The sequence below is a fragment of the Sorghum bicolor genome, chromosome 2, assembly GCF_000003195.3.
Source record: "Sorghum bicolor cultivar BTx623 chromosome 2, Sorghum_bicolor_NCBIv3, whole genome shotgun sequence".
NCBI lineage: Eukaryota > Viridiplantae > Streptophyta > Magnoliopsida > Poales > Poaceae > Sorghum > Sorghum bicolor.
In genome coordinates, this window is record NC_012871.2 from 66,260,102 (window position 1) to 66,279,956 (window position 19,855).

The 19,855-nt window shown below is 42.5% G+C and overlaps 1 protein-coding gene and 1 long non-coding RNA gene across 3 annotated transcripts; one reads left to right on the forward strand and one right to left on the reverse strand.

Annotated features, from left to right (window-relative positions):
* LOC110433133 lies at positions 6,708-8,862 on the reverse strand. 2 transcript variants are annotated; one of them, XR_002450535.1, is made up of 3 exons: positions 8,375-8,862; positions 7,542-7,668; positions 6,708-6,892 (listed from the first exon to the last, which is right to left on the reverse strand). It is a non-coding gene; the product is annotated as an uncharacterized LOC110433133 (long non-coding RNA). The 2 variants fall into 2 exon arrangements; XR_002450534.1 differs by having other exon boundaries at positions 7,542-8,301.
* LOC110432874 (probable aquaporin PIP2-7) lies at positions 15,191-16,857 on the forward strand. The gene is made up of 4 exons (XM_021453930.1): positions 15,191-15,615; positions 15,753-16,072; positions 16,193-16,324; positions 16,416-16,857. Exons 1-4 carry the CDS (start codon positions 15,321-15,323, stop codon positions 16,536-16,538), a joined length of 870 nt encoding a protein of 289 aa, XP_021309605.1. The 5' UTR covers positions 15,191-15,320; the 3' UTR covers positions 16,539-16,857.

Here is a 19,855-nt window from a genome sequence, read left to right on the forward strand (position 1 = left end):
CGTTTTGCGGTTAATCTGCCTGTCGAATTGAATGGACGATTTGCCGTTCCCAAAAATTTTCTACGTACCAGGGAAATACTAGTAGACGAACAAAAATTCAAGGGAAAACTACTACCGGATTGGGAGGTAGAAAAAAGATTTAGGTCTTGTTTGCATGTTGTCGGATTCACCTTAATCGACATGTGTTGTAGTAGATTGAGGTGGAATTTAATTTAAATTTTACACTCCAACACATGTGGATTGATGTGAATCCGACTACATCTGAACAAAACCTTATGGAGAAATTTACCATTCGTTATACTACTAGCTCCATTATAAAACTGATCAGTTCTTTGAGCCGGTACTAGGCACGGCTACGGCAGAACACGTCGAGGTCGCGAGGTGTTTTCGTTGGGTGTCCGTCCAGCTCGTGAACTGGAGAACGAAGCAATCCAGCACTACAGCTCCCCATTCTCCCTCGGTCATGTATGCATGCACGTGGCGTCCAACGTAACCAGGCTTTTGCCTCTTGTCGGCACTCTTTATTTTCTCTTCTTGTGAGAGAGATCGAGGCAGACGTCCACTGGAGTATACTGTATACTCCTACTCCATATCATCGCTGCCTTGACTGACTCACTGCCATTTTGGTGACGGACCCGGATGTATCAGCACCGGTTGACGTGTGGGCCTGGTCGACACGGCCGAGTTCGCTGTCCCCTCGCGTCACGCGTGACGCCGCCCGCCCCCGGAGGCCGCATAGGCAGAGGCAGTTGGTAGCACACTGTTCAGGCAGCCATGCAACAACGGACCATTTGCTACGCTGTTCCGCCCGGCCGGCGGCGGCGCAGAGGCCACCCCATACTCCTGTACTGTACTCCAAAACGCACGAGCGAGTAGAGGTAGCGGAGCGAGTCATGTGGTGTTTGAGAGACGTGACGGGTGAAGCACGCATGCGGGACGCGAGAGACACAACTCGTGTCGGCCTGCCCGCGCGCGCCATGTTGCTTGGGCTGGGCATCGAGACAATTCGCTGCGCCGCCGCCGCCGCACGCCCAGCACGGCACTGGCACCGAATCGGCAGCCAGCATCAGGTTGTTCCGTCGCGCGCTGCCTCGCTCGATCCGGTGTCCCTGTCTCGTGCCGGAAACAACAAAGGAACAGCGTGTGTCGTCTCCGTTGCGTGCACGAAGTCGTCACACATGCACGAACGCGACGTGACCGTTCGTTATTTTTAAAGCAAAAACGTGCGCGTACATCGTGGTCGCAGAGTCGCGCGGATGGGATGTCGATGGGTGATCGATCGACGACGGCGCGCGGCCTGATCGGCGGGTGGATCCGCCGCCCACGTATGCACGTACGCACACGCAGTCGCAGCGGGACACTTCGCTTCGACGTGCCTGCCCTGGCTGTGCCGAAAGGTCCAGCTAGCGAGCCTTTCCGAAGGGCGGCCCGGCTAGCGGCGCCGGTCAAAAGTTGGTTCGGTCAATCTGGTCGATCCGATTCCGATCGGCTTCTCGAGTGGGCCCGACGGTGGTGGTGGTGGTGGCGCTCGCTCCTGGCTCGTCGGATGGCAACGGCGTGCCGTGGCGTGGGGCCCGCTCGGCGTACGGCCCACGTGTCGCCACAAAAGCTACTGTACAAAAGTGGAGCGGCCGGGCCCGGGTCAGTCGTCGTCTTCGCCCGTTCCTAGGTAGGGAAACGCACAGTTTGACCGGCGCCGGATAGCTGGCGACGTCAGTGCGACGACGAACCCAAGCGCACGTCTACACCGACCGTTCAGTGATGAGCAAGCACAGGCAGTGACGCCACCAGGCATACTGGAGGGAGTGGAGGCTGGAGGTGACGAGTGGCAACCGACGACGAAAGTCGGAACTCGCAAGTGGAGATAGTACTACTGCACCACTTCACAACATCGATCGCTGAGGTTTTAATGGGTGGATGGATGCGTGCATCGAAAAATTCCGTTCGAGGAAGAATCGATCCGGTCGCGGGTCGTCCGTCGTCCCCCTGAAGTCTCAACAGATTTGTTAATGGTGTAGGGGGACGGCTAACAGTAGTATGGAGTATCGATTCTTTTTTAAAAAAAAAAAAAGGCTGGGAGAACACAACAGAGCTAAACTACACACGTGTGGTGTGCGCTTTACACGGTGTGACAGACCGACCCGCGACTCGTTTCTGGCTTTCTGCGCAGTCTTGCAGCCACTACTGCGATTCTGTCTGTAGTCTGTACTCCTTCGTGGGCACCTAGCTTCAGGCTTGAGCTAATCAGCTGCTCTGTTCTCGCCGTCTCGCGCCCAATAGTTTGCAATGTTCTGAAGAACGTACATGGCCACGCGAGACGGCGAGAACAGAGCAGCAGATTAGCTCAAGCCTGAAGCTAGGCGGCCCACGAAGGAGTACAGACTACAGACAGAATCATAGTGGCTGCAAGACCGCGCAAAAAGCCAGAAAACGAGTGGCGGGTCGGTCTCTCACACATCAAAATGTCAATGGGGAACCGATCTCCGATTCCCCGCGGGGAATTCCCCTATTTGGTGATGGGTTTGGGGTAAAATCTCTCCCCACGGGGAGCTAAATGGGGCAAAATCTGTCCCTGTCGGGTTTCGCGGGGGCGGGTCTGGTGTGCCTCCCCCCGTCCCCGTTCCCCGTGGAGACCCGATAATAATAAACCTATGCTTGATGTTTGGATTCTTAGTTGCTATTTCTAGTTGATGAATCACTTGTGGTGAATGTATGAACAATGTGATTGTTTCTGTGTTGTTATGAACTATGCAATAGGCAATTATAGACAAATGGCTGTTATTTGCATGTGACTTATTGGATATTTGTTGTTTTTTATGTAAGTGATTTGTTGTTGTTTATATAATTGACGCGGAGACGGGGATCCCCGCGGGGATTTAATCCCCGAGCGGGGACGGGGATGGGACAGAAGTTCTCCCCGTGACCCTTCACGGGGACGGGGATGGGGGAGAATTTGCCTCCGCGGGGACGGGTTTGGGGCAGTAACCTCCAACGAAGAATTCCCCGTTGACATCCCTACTCACACAGCGTTAGGTTTGGCAGTTGGTGCCATGATAGGATATATCACGGTGTTTTCGGTCAGACAAAAAATAGGATAGCCCAAAGGGTCCAGTCCAACCAACGCATCATGCTCATGCACTTTGTTCATCTTGATCACTCACCCAAAACGCGCGGGACAATGATTCGTTCACTTATTATTCTTTTCAGTCAGACTATCATGTGCGTCCTGTCCGACTATACTGCACCTAATTTTCCGCTTTTCCAGATCGACAGAACGATATTTTTCTTTAACTACACAAATCATGTAGGATTAGTAACTTACAATTACATGGAGTACTCAGATTCGGCATTAACTACAGAGAATGAATCACAACTATGGAAAAAAAACAATTTAACTTGTTGGGCCGTTAGTCACTTATGCGAAAAAACAGGATGGGCCGCCACCTCTCAATAACTGGGACAAAAGCATGATGGGCCTAGTGCATGGCATTTACATAAGCGCAGAGATCCTGGCGGGCCTACTTGGGCTCCGGTCCGCTGCGTCCCGCGAGGAGCTCGAGTGTATGCGTGAGGGTGTACGGGCCGATGAGGCCATGAAGGGTTCTGTGGTTGGGCCGTGGGAGGCCTCGATGTAAACTTTAAATGATAAATATATTCCCTGCATTTCTCAAAAAAAAAAAAAGAGAGAGGATTCGCTTGGTGCTGCAGTTCCGGGCACAAATCTGCCGCTGCATATCTGATAATATAGAATTTCTTTCTTCCCACTTTTTAACTTCCTATAAACTGCACTGACACTTCCTGTGTCTCTTATCTAACCCGACTTATATGACCGTATTCATACGAATTAGAATAAAGTAGTGTTTATCAATAATTGATATAAAGTTAATTTCAAAACATAGAGTCATGCCAATATATTTTAACCCGAATACATGAGTCATGCTCATGTGAATTAGAATAACTCATGTCTATCAATAATTGATACAGAGTTAATTCTAGAGTGAATTGCACTCACCATACAACAACTATCTAAGTGGGTGCATATTCACCCAACATCTTGTAATTTGTTCAATTTAATACAACAACTATCTAAGTGGTGCATGTTGATCCAACATCTTGTAGTCTATTTAATTTGATGCGAAAACTTGGCTCATTGGTGCATATACGATCCAAACATTGCAACTACATATCTTTGTACACCCTCTATCACTATGATAGGAAGCTATACCCTAGCATGCTCATTTCATCCATCACTTAGCTTGAATCATTTACTATATTGTGATACTAGATTAATTTAAATTTTAGCCACATATAAATACTGCCATTGATTTCATAAATATGATAAATAATGTGTTTTGATCCATTTTCACCTCTACCATGCTCACTCATGGCTCACTAATTACAGCTCATAAGTGGGTTGTCCATCATGGAGGGAGAGATCACAACCAATATTTTACAACTTCTCTTAGTAAAGTGGGCTTGTCCTAGTGTTTTGGTAGTCAAAAGTTTAGGCCCCCTTTGGATCATAGGATATGAATCCTATAGGAATAGGGAAACTATAGAAATATACATGTCATACACTCTAATCATAAATAATAGAGAAGACCTTTGGTTGGACCATAAGAAATTTTCCATGAAGTCATACTTCATGCTTTTTTCCTATGGAATTGAACTATAGGAGGCCAATCTTATGGAATGCTTCCTGTACTTTTCCTATGAACCAAAGAGTAGGAAAGGAAAATTTTCGTTGAGAATCCTTCCTACAACATTCCTTTGTTTCACCCTTGAATCAAAGGAGCCCAGTATAAATTTTCCATTTCCTTTGAGAATGCTATCCTACAAAATTCATTTGTTTCACCCTTGAACCAAAAGGAGCCCTTAGTACAAATTTTCCCTACTAAATGTCTCCTATGATATTAAACATGCTAATTAACACATGCTGCAAGATATTGGACCAACATGCACCCACCTAGATAGTTGTCGTACTAAATTAAATAAATTACAAGATGTTGGACTAATATGCACCCACTTAAATAGTTGTTGTATGGTGAGTGCAATTTACTCTTTAAGTCTAAAACATAGAGTCATGCCCTCTACTCTCACCGTCCAAAAAAAACAACATTAACCAAATATATATTAAAAAATATTTAAAAAATATGAATTTTAGTTTTTTTACAAATTTATTTGGAGATACAAATGTTGCACATATTTTGTGTAAATCTACTCAAACTTGCAAAATAGAAATCCAAAACAACAGTTATTTTGGGATGGAAAGAGTATATCTTAGGCCTTGTTTAGTTCACGAAAACAAAAGTTTAGGTAATGTAGTATATTTGTAAATCTAAAAGATTTGTCTCGCAAAATACATACAAACTGTACAATTAGTTATTTTTTTAACTAAGTGTTCCATACATATGTTTAAACATTAGATGGCATGAGGATAAAAGTTTTTCTTTGATAGAAACTAAAAAAGGCCTTAACCCGAATACATGAGTCATGCTCATGTGAATTAGAACAAACCCTTCTAAGTAAAATTTGGTGTCCGATTCGGATATACATTGGGTTCTGTTTTTTTCCCATCCACCGCTTTTCCATTCTTTTTTATCCGTCAGTTTCTACTCTTCTTTATCCGTCGGTTTCTATTGCTTTAGTCTCTCCTTTCCACGTTTCAGATCCCTTATTCGGGTGTCCGTTTCTACTTTCTTTTCTTTTTTCACGATTCCGTTTTGTTTTGATCGATCTTTTTTTCCGCGTTGCCATTTCTTTTGTTCGTTCATTTTTCTTCGGTCGTTCATTTTCTTTTATTTTTTTACCCGTCAATTTTGTTTTAGTTTTCTTTGTTTCCGTTATTTTTTCTTCTTCTTTTTGTCGGTGTATTTTTTGTCCATTGTGCTTTTATTAAAACAAGAAATATAAAAAAATATGTCTAATTATTTATTTTTCTTAGAAACAAATATTCTCACTATAAAAACTAGTACAGTGCCCGTGCTAACGCCACGACTTCATTTTGGGGACGCACATAAAAACAACCAAATAGCAATATTCACTTTACATAAAAAGTTTCAATTAATTGTATAGGACCATGTATATAATCAGTGCGAGTTTGTTATTCAAGCTCGCGTGGAAACTGTGAGACAAATTTATTAAGTATAATTAATCTATCATTAGCAGATGTGGATTAATGTAGCAATTATGACTAATCATAGACTAATTAGACTTAAAAGATTTATCTTGTGATTTTATAATTAAATTATACAATTAGTTTTTTGTCGACATTTAATGCTCCATACCTATGTCCAAAGATTTGATGGAATGAATGAAAAGTTTTTTTTGGTGGAAAACTAAACATGGCTAAGGTAAACTTTCACAATGAATTTTAGATGAAGTTTAGGCTAGACTATAGCGCTTGAAAAGTACTCCATCCATATCCATAAAATAAGTCGTTTTGGACAATGGCACGGTCTTTAAACTCTAACTTTGACTTTTTGTTTTTACAAAAATATTTATCAAAAAGTGGTATAGATATATTTTTATAAAAGTATTTTCCAAGACAAATCTATTTATATAGTTTTCATATTTTCAAACTCAACCACTTAAAAGTTATCATGATTTATATTTCCAATGTTTGATTTAAATCTTGTCCAAAACGACTTGTTTTATGAGTATAGAGGGAGTATTTCCCTCCGTACCGCCATCTCCTAGATTGATCTTCAGGCAAGTAAAAAAGAAATCATCTTCGATCCGGCAGCGAACCTAAAGAATTTCATTAAATTTTTGACAGGTCTTCATCTCTGGAATGTTTGATGCTATACTGTGTAGTACTCTTGTCCTTATTTGAACAGTCTCGTGAAGCATCAATGTGAGGTTCGAGCATGTTCGCTTGAGCTAGTCGAAGCTGCCAGTTATTAAATAATATTTTTCTGAAATAATAACTCAAAAACAATACTTTCAACCATACTTATCAAACGCTACATATTTCTGATTTGGTTTATCATACATTAAAAAGAAAAAAGTGCTCTCTAGCTAGTTGTGCCTGTATGAACAATCATATTATAAATGTTAGAAACAAGATAATTGGAAAGTGATAGAAATGTTAATATTATTTACTATAAATTTATTTAGAGATAAAAATGTTAATATTATTTACTATAAATTTAGTTAAACTTAAGCTACATTGATCAATACAGATCCCATAATTGCATTCTTTTGTAGACAGAGAGAGTACATTGATGTAACATGGCATATTTATCAATTCGATAAATAAATATATAAAAAATTGTATCACTAAAAAATAATTCAACTGATGAAAGAAACATCGTTGCCTGGAACTGCTTTGGGTGTGTTTTGCAAAGTTGGTCATCCTAATTACCACAACGACACTCATCTGTACTGGGCTGGGCAGATGCAATTCCAGTAACAGTAGTTTAATTAAGAGAATCAAACTTAAAAGTCAAAACTGAGAAGATGTATACGTGAAGAGCTAACTCTAAATCTTGGAGCACGCAGCGTGTAAATCAAAGCAAAACAAATTGAGATTTGCATACCTAGATATAGTAACAAAGAGAGGCAGCTTCTATATTTTCATGGAGTGGGCGCACTGAAGGGACATGGGCATATATCCCAGGTTCAGGCACTGCATTCACCATATATTTCCATGCACGACAAAGGAAGCTGCAACAGAATATAAATAATTTAATAAAACCTAATTAAATTAAAGGTACGCAATGTATTGAGTTCGATCAGAGCTTAGATTTGAGCCAGGTCGATCACTTTTCAGAAGGGAACTATGGATTTCATCTGCAATAGAAGAACCAAACTTGAAATAAACTTACACATCCCTACATTGACATTACTCCACAAACTTGCAGTGAACTAACCAAACAGGACGCCTTCTAGTTGGTTCTAAAGAATATGATGCTCTTGCCCCCATCCAACTTAAACAAAAGATCACATCATTTCTTGCCAATCTTGGAAGGCACCAAAAGATGCTTTCCCAGAACCAACAATTATATCCAGTCCCGTCAAAAATACTAATGGACAGCTAGTCATGGGGTTCATAACGTAACCTGCATTTTCAATCATGTAACATACATGCATGAACCAATGTTCAGTGACATGATGCAGTCAGGTATCCACACGCAGGTGATCAACAAAGCAAGCTTCATTACTGAATTTATCTCCGATGTGACCAAAGTAAAACCTCTCGCTGCTGCGGGGTGCACTGGAGTCATCGGAGGCCACAACGACACAAAATGTGGGAGGGAGCCTTATCTAACCCCAAGAGCTTATTCTTCTTCATCGGATCTGTATCAACTGCAATGAATCATGCATGGAGACGATGCAGGAACAAAGAGATAGGGCAGATGGTGCCACGTACCTGGAGGACGAGAACGCCATCGTTGTCCATCGGCTCAGTGAGGAGGCGACAGGCCATGGAGGAGACGGCCGGCAGCAGGATCGTGAGGCCACCGAGGAGACGGCCGGCGGCGGAATAACTGCGGCTAGATCGTGGAGGCGGCGGCATGCCACGGAGGAGATGTCCTGTTAGGGCGGAAGCGTGGGGTGACTGAGTTTGAAGCCTTGCATCAAACTTTCATCGGCAGCCATCGGATTGGATTCAAATGGTTTGATAGCCCTTGATTTTAATGGAGACAATTTTCTGTGTGTACTTTTCTAGGTGCATAATGGTTGGAGGCCCTCAGCGGGGGACGTTTTCTTTGGTGGACCTAGAATAGTTTTGATTGGTCCATTATAGTAGAGATACTGATTTTTTTACATATATAAGCAGTGACCAGCTAGCATACGCATGTGGTGCCATTTAGTTTTGAGTTTCAACTCTCAAATCTTTTTTAGACAATGAATAAAATCTAGCTTTATTCCTTGCAAGCAAGAAAATCAGACCAATTATTATAAACGTCTAACATAACAGAAACTAAATCCAACTTTAAACTTAATTCTAACACTAAAAGACCATCTAAAGGTAACTAAGATTTGTTAGTCAATGAGTAATGAAGAAGAAGCCCAGTTTTTTTTTTTGCAAAGGTATCACTTCTTGTGATTGACACACATGAATGATGAGCTTTTTGTTTTTTTCATGCCATTCTAGTTGTGGCCAATGGCGTAGTCAATGTGCGGGATTACAATATGTAGAAAATTTAAGGCTCTATCTGGATATAATGTATTTTTTAGAGTTTTAAAAAAAAATATGGTTTTAGGATGACATGAAGTGTTTGGGTGCAATAATTTTTATGGTTTTGAATATCATGGTATTGCTAAAACTATAGTAGTTTTGGAGTTTTAAAAACTCGACTCTAAATCTCTTTTTTCTAAACCACGGTTTTGCACATGAATGGTTCTAAAACTACAATTTCTTCATACTATAGTTTCTTAATACTACAACATCCAAACAAGACCATTTTTTTTGAAGTTAAGGCCTAAGTTGGTATTTGTGAAAAATGACTTCATTTTTTATAAGACATTAGTCCAACAATTGACAACACTGCCTATTTGTACCACCTATTAAAAAACATTTGTTCAGTCTATCCTATGGTCAGTAACATTGGCCTTGTTTAGCCGTCACATCAAATCTTACGGCACATGCATGGAGTATTAAATTTAGACGAAAACAAAAACTAATTACACAGTTTGTCTGTAAATCGCGAGATGAATCTTTTGACCCTAATTAGTCTATTAGTCTATGATTGGACAATATTTGCCACAAACAAACGAAAGTGCTACAGTTCTCAAAATCCAAAATTTTTGCCAACTAAACAAGGCCATTATTTGGTGGTCGCAAACCTAAAACTATACCACACGCCAAAGAAATTTAGTGTAAACACAATCAAAGAACATATACATTGAACTATTTACTCTCTGTAGCAAAAGGCACAAAACTTGTTCTCATTCTAATTTATTTTCGATAAGTTATCTTTTATTAGAACAACTCCCCTTTTAAGAGCCCACTAAACAATATGAATTTTTAAAGACAACATAAGACGTTTTGTCTTAATCCTACTCTGAAGAAACCATTATTGGGTTTCAAAAGCTAAAAGAAATATTCTTCTCATATTGAGCCTATTTCGTACCTCCTCTGTTCTAAACGTTTTGATTTTTCTAAATACTACCTAACTTTTGTTATACATTTAGATATATATCATGCCTAAATATATAAAACATGGCTGAAATTACTTTTGACTGATTTACTGTGAGAGAAAAACATTGTTGGCTAGCAGAAAAAATACGGCTGATAAGACAAGCGAAAAATACGAATGAAGAAATACTTAATGCACTTCTAAAGGAAATATCCTGTTCAATACACACGTGCGAATTATGATCAGGTAGTAGTGGCATATAGTATGTTTTTTTTTTTAAACCTAGTCGCATATATGTTGAGCTCTATCCACACGGCACAGCAGCCACCCACTGCTTGGGAGCGCCGGATAGATCGAAAACGATTCGACAAAAAATTCGGAGATGCAGACGATGTAGTCGCGTGCGTGCTGGATCGGCGACAGCTACGCCAATGACTGATGCGAGCGGACAAAAAAAAATCTCTCTGTTCGACGCCATCCTCGCGGCTCGACTAATCCGGCGCGGTCACCGTGGGCCCGGCCCCGTACGTTGCAGGAAAATGGCTACCTTGGCATGGCGCCTCGCCGGAGAAGCGGCGACGGCGACGTGCACGCGCGCGAGGCAGGATTTGCCACAGCTAGCAGCACAGCCCACAGCGGTGAGCGTACAAGGTCACTCCCGGAAAAGACGAAAATGTGCCAGGCGTGCGCGACGTTCACGGCTGCAGACGACGGCGACGGATTGGAACACGCTGCCCATGCATTCTCCTGTAGTGTACTGAATATATGATCAAATCAGTCTAGTTTTGCAGTGTGCATTACGTCCTGCTATCGCTGTCTATTGCTAGAGAACAGAACACTAGGTATCTCGCACTACTGTTGATTAGGGCTCCCTTCCTGGGCATTTTGTTGGCATTAGCAACACGGCCGCCGGTCACCAATCCAAGGAAGCACGAGATTTGACACGATGTTGCTCGGAGAGAGAGATGAGAGAGATCGAGAGAGAGATTTGATACGATGGATCAACGATGTATAATTAAAGGTCATAGGTCGAAAGTATTACTCCGATGTGTAGCACGAATGCGAGAGGATTTTGCTAGTACTAGACTAGAGTCCGTCCTCTATTAATACTTAATAGACAAACTTAGGGTTTGTTTGCTGTACTAGTCTTAGGCCTTGTTTAATTTACGAGACGGATCTTTTGAGTCTAGTTAGTCTATAATTAGACAATAATTATCACAAACAAACGAAAGTGCTACAGTGTCACGAAATTTTTTCGTTCGTGAAGTAAACACGGCCGGTTTCTTCGGAGAAGTTTTACCAGAAGAACCGTTTTTCAAGGAAAAACTAAAAAAATCAGAGCCTTTAACTTTAAAATGGTTGTGATATTAATGAAGAGATATGATAAAAGTTTTATGAAAATAAAGATAATTTCACGGGGATAAAACTCTTCTGTACTGTTTTTGGAAACTGAATTACGAAACTTCCATTGAAGAGGTCTTAGAGCCTTATGAAACTCGGGTTTTTTTACCATTATTGTTTTTCTATGAAAAATAAACTGACTTAGGCCTTGTTTAGGTAAAAAAAATTCAAAATTCTCTATCAAATTGAATTTTGCAGTACATGCATGAAGCATTAAATATAGACAAAAACAAAAACTAATTGCACAATTTGCTTGTAATTCACGAGATGAATCTTTTGAGCTTAGTTAGTTACCAAATAAAAACGAAAACACTATAATACTGAAAAATCAAAAAAATTGCCAACTAAACAAGGCCTTATGTGAAATTCCTACATTGGGCCTTACACGTGTGGAGGTACACGGTCGTATTTTTTCTGTCAGCCAACAATATTTTTTTTCTCACAACAAATCAGTAAAATAGTATTTTTCATCCATGACTTTTTAGACCAGCCAACGATAATTATGGGTCGGCCCAGATTCCGAACACTTGATTAGCTACGCGCTATGGCATACGGCAACATGTCGCTTTGCTCCGGTGCATTTGTTCCTTCGGATGGTTCATTAGTGGCCTGAGCTGTTGGGGCGTAGCTTTTTATTTAGTCCCTAGTCTGCTCCCACGATCCACCTCCGGAGTCTGGATACTGGATAGCTTGCTTGATGGTTCATTTGTGGACTGAACTGTTCCAGCGAATTGGATCCTCCACCAGCTTTGCCGAGCCTTGCTGAGAAAGGATATGCTTTGATTTGAGGACCAGCCACACGGACATGGTGTGGATAGGTACCGATGCTTGAGGTCTTGTTTAATTGTTGTCCGAAAAATTTCGGAACACCGTAGCACTTTCGTTTGTATTTGACAAATATTATCTAATTATAGATTAATTAAGTTCAATAGATTCGTGCAAATTATGTAATTAGTTTTTATTTTCGTCTATATTTAATGTTCTATGTATATGTCGAAAGATTCGATATGATGAGGGATTTTTTTTTTTTTGGTTTTAGGAGGAAGTACACAAGGCCTGAATGAGAAGGGAGGATAGAGACATCCGACTTTCTGGCCTGGGGTGGCGAAACACACACAGCTTGCAAAGCATGTTGAGGTTGATGCATCGTCGATGTTGGAACAAATAGAATATTATTATTTTTTTATAGCATGGTTCAGCATGGATACGCTCAAGCAGCCGTGGAAACCTTACTCTGCTGGGCAAGCCTGCTCACGCAAGCAAGAAAAATCCTTGCTAGAACAGTCGATCCTTCCTACTCGGGCGATGCAAGCAGGTGAAACAGGAAAATGCGCCTGGCGCAGGCGGACTCTCCGGGACTGTGCGCCTGTGGGGCGCCGGCGGAACCGATTCTGACCCAATGCAAACGACTACCTGATCTCGGCATGTCGCTCAGGCCCTCGAGCAAAGCTTTCCATCCCATCTGCCTTGTTTAGCTCGTAAATTTTGTTGGATTTACCATATTTAATATCTAATTATGCATTAATTATGCTCAAAAAATTCGTTCCACAGATTAAATACAAACTGTGCAATTAATTATTTTGTTATCTATATTTAAAGTTGCATGCATACATCTAATTCGATGTGAATGTGATGGATTTTTTTTTAAAAAAAATGGAAGTAAACAAGTCCTGAGAAAGGTGACGGGTCGAGAAAAGATGGGCAAAAGCGTATGTTAGTTCCGTTCCAATGAAGCTTCTTTCACCTGTAGAAATAAAGTAACATATACACACACAGCCACATATATTATTGATTTGGTATATATATAGAAGAAAAATAACTCTGCACTACTATCTTACTGTTATTACCAGCACAAAAACCAAACTAAAAGCCCCATAGTAATTATCATGAGAAATACTAGGAAAAAAGTCCTAGTTTTTTTTAAAAAGAAAAACAGAAACATCCATCCACCAATTCACGAGATTCCAATCATCATGGACTATAATAGCAACATCTATAATCTACAAGTTGGACCATCAAGCTGCATCTAAATTTCACACATCGACCAGCAAGTTTACTTCTAAATTTTATCAACATCTATTATCATGCATAGACACGCAATGAAACGTACAACTTGTGTAATCTCTTCTAATATTTCTTGGAACTAACTCTAATAAGCATGGGGTTGTGAGTTTGGAACACATACGGGATAATAAAGACTCTTACCTCTAATTCATCGCGTACTCCAACTCTTATTAAAACTGGACATAATTCTTATGCTTGAGAGAGCGAAGGAATTGAATGGACAGACCGACTCAAGAGAGTGTAGGACCATTTTTTTTTTTGAGGGTGTAGGACCAAAATTCAGGGAGAGTATTTGTTGTTCTTTAAAATTAAGTAAAGATAGAGATTAAATAGCCATAAAATACGCCTATATATGTTTCTACGTACTCACTTCTTCCACTATTAATATATAAACATACTAACTTCAATTAAACGTGCATGATGTGTCCTATATGCCACCAAGCAAACCAAGTATACATGCATGTACAAGCGATAAATCTAAATTCTAGTGAATACAATTTGGTAGAAGACATTCAACATCTACACTCTAGAGCACCAAAGACGACTATTTGCACTATTTGTAGTAACTAAGAGTGTAATCTAAGACCTAGCTAGAACCCATTTCTGAATAAAAATATAAAAATTGGGTTTCGAATAAAGGTCCAATAAGCATTAGATTTAACTTAAAATAGATTAAAAATGTAGGAACGAATAAGATCAAATCAAATTAAAGCTTAAAATTTAAAATCTAGATTCACAGGTCCGGCCGACACATGGGCTACATTAAGAGCTAATTAACTTGAGGTAAGGTGTCACTTAACAACATATTGAAATACAAATAAGCTTTGATGCTAAGGGAGAAAACTTTATATATGGAAAAAAAACATATACATTAATTGGTAAACCAATCACAATAGGAAAAGAGATTAGGTAACATCTATACGGGTATTTTATTAGAATATGAACAGAGATATAGTACAAAGATAATCAAATTAGTCTTAGATACTACTACTTTTGTTCCAAATTATAAATCGTTTTGTCATTTTTTTTTTGCATCCATTTTAGTATGTCTCTAGATATACATAGTAAATTTTATGTACCAAAAAAGTCAATATGACTTATAACTTGAAACAGAGAGAGTAAGGCCCGTTCGCTGCTCGCTAATTTATTGTTAGAGAAAAACACTATTGACTGAAAAAAAAGTATAGTTTATAAAACAAGAGAACGGCCGGATTCTAAAAGCTATTTGTGAACTAGTAATACCAATATCTCGTAATGTCGCAAAAAAAACACACACACACATATGTCTTAGGATTTTAGCTTGGGTATAGAAACTTGTTGGATTGCAACTGGTGGCTGGTGGGCGCTGGCCTGCTGGGACACCACAAGCTCAACGTGGTGCACACAGAAGCAAACGATAGAAACACGCGCACATGAGCACAACCGTGTAATTTTCATGGACACGTCAACTTACATCAATCAACTTGGATGCGAATTTTTTATCTTCTCTGCTTAGAAATTCTAGCAAAGTACGGAAAAGGTAAAATTCATGGCAAACGGTGAATCAGAAGGAAGGCATCGCTTTGAAATATCTTCCTCCGCCGCTCTTCAGAGTTCAGACTACTGCTTCGCTTCCCTATTTAAACCACGGCTCCTGCCGTCTCGTCTCCTACGCGCGTCCAAGCACCCCATCAGTGTAGGGGCTAGCTAGCAGCATTGGTGCCGTGTCAGTGTGACACTGGACTGAAATTCTCTAGCTATAGGTAGTAGCAAGCTAAGAGAAAAAGCATGTCGAAGGATGACGTGACGGCGGAGGCGGAGGCCGCGGCGAAGGCGCCGTACTGGGATCCGCCGCCGGCGCCGCTGCTGGACACGAGCGAGCTGAAGAAGTGGTCCCTGTACCGCGCGCTCATCGCCGAGTTCATGGCCACCCTCATCTTCCTCTACGTGAGCATCGCCACCGTCATCGGGTACAAGAACCAGTCCAAGGCCGAATCGTGCACCGGCGTCGGCGCCCTCGGCATCGCCTGGTCCTTCGGCGCCACCATCTTCATCCTCGTCTACTGCACCGGCGGCATCTCAGGTATAATATGCATACATGCATGCCATACATACACGTGGTCTAGCTAGCTATATATGAAATGAAACGAAGAAGAAGAAGAAGACGAATTGATTGATTGATGAGCGGCAAGCATATAGTTAATTATCATACGTACACAGGCGGGCACATCAACCCGGCGGTGACGTTCGGTCTGTTCGTGGGGCGGAAGCTGTCGCTGGTGCGCACGCTGCTGTACATCGTGGCGCAGTGCCTGGGCGCCATCTGCGGCGTGGGCATCGTCAAGGGGATCATGAAGGTGCCCTACAACTCCCTCGGCGGCGGCGCCAACGCGGTGGCCACGGGCCCCTCCGACGGGGTGCTCACGGGTTACTCCGTCGGCAGCGCCCTGGCCGCCGAGATCGTCGGCACCTTCATCCTCGTGTACACCGTCTTCTCCGCCACCGACCCCAAGCGCACGGCGCGCGACTCCTTCATCCCCGTACGTACGGCGACCGCCTCTCGCGCGCGCGCGGCTCCCCTGGACCGACCTCCACGCACGCCTGCTTTCCCCTGCTACAAGTGCAAATGTGTTAATCCCGGCCCCTTGTCGTGCGTGCAGGTGCTCGTGCCGCTGCCGATTGGGTTCGCGGTGTTCGTGGTTCACCTGGCGACCATTCCCATCACCGGCACCGGCATCAACCCGGCCAGGAGCCTCGGCGCCGCCGTCGTGCACGCAGCATGGAAAGACCATGTAATTGAGATAATAATCTCTATAACCACACTCTTATTAACTGCTAATTATTACTGTGTTATTTATTCGTAATACGTGTGCTGCTGTGCAGTGGATCTTCTGGGTTGGGCCGCTGATCGGGGCGACGGTGGCGGCGTTGTACCACAAGCTCGTGCTGCGCGGGGAGGCCGTCAAGGCGCTCGGCTCCTTCAGGAGCACCAGCGCCACGGTGTGAGAGTGAGAGCATCTAATTCTGCTTCCTGCCTGCAGCGTATAAACGTGCATATGAAGCGCGAAGCTGTTGATTTGCCTGAACAAGATTGGCGCCCTCCGTGTGTGTAGTTCCTCCAACTGATTCCCAATTCGTTGTCGATCGTCTCCTTCAATATATGCAATATGCTACGGGGTGCTTATTACACGAACAGTATGTATGCACGCTTGTCCGTGCCATTTCTTTTTTTTGTTTGGGAACTACGAGGTCGTCCATGTATATAAACCTATGTTCTGCTTGATTAGTTATCTATACACATGTTGTTACCAATTCAGTACGTATATATGCATAGTAGCAGACTGTTGTGCTGCTCAACTAAGAATACTTTCTCTAATTATTAATATGTAATTAGTTGGAAACCAATTTATATGATATGGAACAACTCTTGGAAACCACAAAATGAATCTTCAGCTTAATCTTATGCTAATGGTCAGAGGAAATTAGTAAATGAAGCTTCTAAATAATACGTATTATAAAACTTGGAAAAAGAGTTCTAGGAGCCCCTGCATACATGCAGGAGAAAAAACTAAACCTTACATGTAAGTGCATCTAGACTCTAATTTAGTGATTTGGAGTTATAGTGACTAATAATGAAAACAAGTGCTTGTGGACTAACATGTGTTTTGTGGAGGATAATCATATTGGTTAGTCACAAGAATAGTCACGGCATCTTGGTACCAAAGATATGTGACAACAAAAGGATATTCATGAAGACTAAGAACTCTATAGGTTGAATATAAGCTTATTGCTCGGCAACATTCACTATAGAGTGATATAGAGCTTTGTTTTTTCTATGGTCGTACTATTAAGAAAGATCAAGGTATAAGAGAGGGTATTTAAATAGAGTTTACTCTCAATTAAGATTGGAGCATAAGTGGTTCCATTATTGGATAGATCTTACGTGAAGGATCTTAAATAAGTTGAATTTATCGAAATTACAATTAAAGATGGCTCGGAAAATGTACCGGAGTGTACAATAGGGGTAATATATACCTGGTGGATCATTCAACATGGCACTTTGCTAATGGCTTGGTTATCTTATAATCTATTGTGCCTGTGTGGCACCCAGCGGATCATCCGGTGAGGTCCCTGTCTTAATTGTGAGGTTCACCCATATGTTCTGGTGGTGACTATGGCACATCCGAATCGACCTGAACCTAACAAGCGGGCCTTAACGCACCCACGCCCAACGTGAGCATCGTTTGGTGGAGCCCATATCTGATTTCTCTCTCCACCTTTCCAAACTCCCGACCCCCTCCTCCCCTTCGTCGGTGGAATTTTTTTTAGTCCCTAGGTTCGAACCATGTTGGAGAGTGAAAATGTGAAATCTTTCCTCTCACTTCGGTCTCTCTAGTGTTGAAATCAACTTGTGCTCCATTTCTTTGTCCTAATGGTTCGGTTTGACAACACACTAGAGCTGCTCTTAGTGACACCCCAGCGAATTGCCAGTGAAGTTTAGCTTGTCTTGGTTGCATGTTAGATAGCTTACTAAACTACTCCCTCGTCCCTAAATAATTATCGTTTTGGGGTTTTTTATCGCAAGATTGACTGAATTTATAGAAAATTCGTGCAACACTCATATTTTTTGAATAATTTTATTAAAAAGCTAGATTTAAATATCTTTCTATCATACTAATTATATATTATAAGCATTTTTAGTATATATTTATTTAAATTTATTTTTTTAGAAGTGAGAACGATATTTATTTTAGGGCAGAGGGAGTACTAGAGCGTATTGTGCGAGATAACTTGGGTCAAAAGAAGATCTGTCAATAGGGAAGTGTTTGCGCCCCTGACTCGATTGCACCCTGGGGGTGCAACTTCACGTGTTTGTCTTTTTGGCCCACTTGCGAGCCGGGCTCCTATGGGCCAAAAATACTCTCTCTCTCTCTCTCTCCTTTGGGAAACGAAATAAAACTTTGTTTTTCTACGACCTGACTCCTTTGACTCCTTTCGGCTCTGCTTAGCGCACAGGCCCAAGTTTGAATCACCTTCCACTCCCGTTCTCTCACCCACCGGTGCCTCTCCCTTGTTGCGTCGTACGCCTACGCCGCCGCCGCACCGAGCAACGGAGCAAGAGAAGGCGCACGGTGGCACGGTTGGACGGTGAGGATGCATCGCCGCACCAAGTGAGCCCACACATCTAGGGAGATGCAGCTTGAGGTGCACGGGCGTGGCACCGCCGCCGCTGGTGGTGGAGAGTGGGGAGGCAGCACCGCCACCGGGGAGCAGGGGAGATGGAGGCGGGCGAAGGAGGCGTGGGAGCGAGGAGAGGTTAGAGGTGGAGCGGTGTGCGAGCTTGAGCGACTTTTTTTGAGTGAACGAGCTTGAGCGACTTCAGCCGGCTTCGTGCTCGTCGTGGGCGTAGGAGTCTTCGTGCTTATCATGGGCGCCGCCCCACCGTTCAAGCTCCAACACACGACGTCCAGCACACCGACAAGGGCGAGGAGATGAGGTTGCAGCGCCTGCACCCGTGCAGAGGACGTGCTCGTACCATGGAGCAAGCAAGCAAACAATCAAGTGCACGCGTCTATGAGCTTTCGCCCCATGGAGCAAGCAAGCAGTGCAGCTGTGCAGGAGTATATCTGGCCTTGTTGAGGTCCGACGACCTCCAACATGTGTAGGAGCTGGAGGAGGTGGGCATCCTCCATCTATTGCTCGTCACCTTCCTTATCTTGGCAGACTCCATGAGTGGATGAAATGAATATGAGAACAGAGAAGAGAATGATGGGTGGTAACACTACCACTCGCTAGGTACACGGTAGGCATATCTATTGGTACAAGTAAAGTAAACACAATCTCGCTTGAACCAGACTCATTTGGTAAATGGGCGCAAACAAGAGGAGTTGCAGCAGTAGGAGCAGGCTTGGCAAGACTTGGGCCTATCGAGAGGGCCCGAGCCGGTCAGGTACAAGGTCGTAAACACGCCTTAGGAAACTAGCGAGCAAGGCAAAGACAAGGAACAAAAGTATAGGGTTCGAATTGTTGGGAATCCCCACGTCTAAGAAGAAGTTTTTATTTTTGCTGCTAGATCTGTGAGGAAGAGTACTCTACCTCACAATGTTCCTACAGCTACCTTTTGCAATTTAATAGGCGACAGAAAATGTAAGACATTTGATCTCTGTGGAGGTTACAGCTCTTTGATGGGCATTTTTGTTGTACACGCGATGATCTTTTTTTTTTTTGAGAAAATACACGAAATTCTTGACGAAATACTCTGATCAGATTATGCCAGTGAATGAATACTAACATACATACAGATAACAAGACTCAGAGAGAAA

What these genes read in the sequence shown, in the direction of transcription:
- LOC110432874 (XM_021453930.1), top strand. Translation starts at nt 15,321, where the DNA reads ATGTCGAAGGATGACGTGACGGCGGAGGCGGAGGCCGCGGCGAAGGCG. An exon ending in CGCGCGACTCCTTCATCCCC is followed by an intron (nt 16,073 to 16,192) that starts GTACGTACGGCG and finishes TCGTGCGTGCAG; the next exon opens with GTGCTCGTGCCGCTGCCGAT. An exon ending in ACGCAGCATGGAAAGACCAT is followed by an intron (nt 16,325 to 16,415) that starts GTAATTGAGATA and finishes GCTGCTGTGCAG; the next exon opens with TGGATCTTCTGGGTTGGGCC.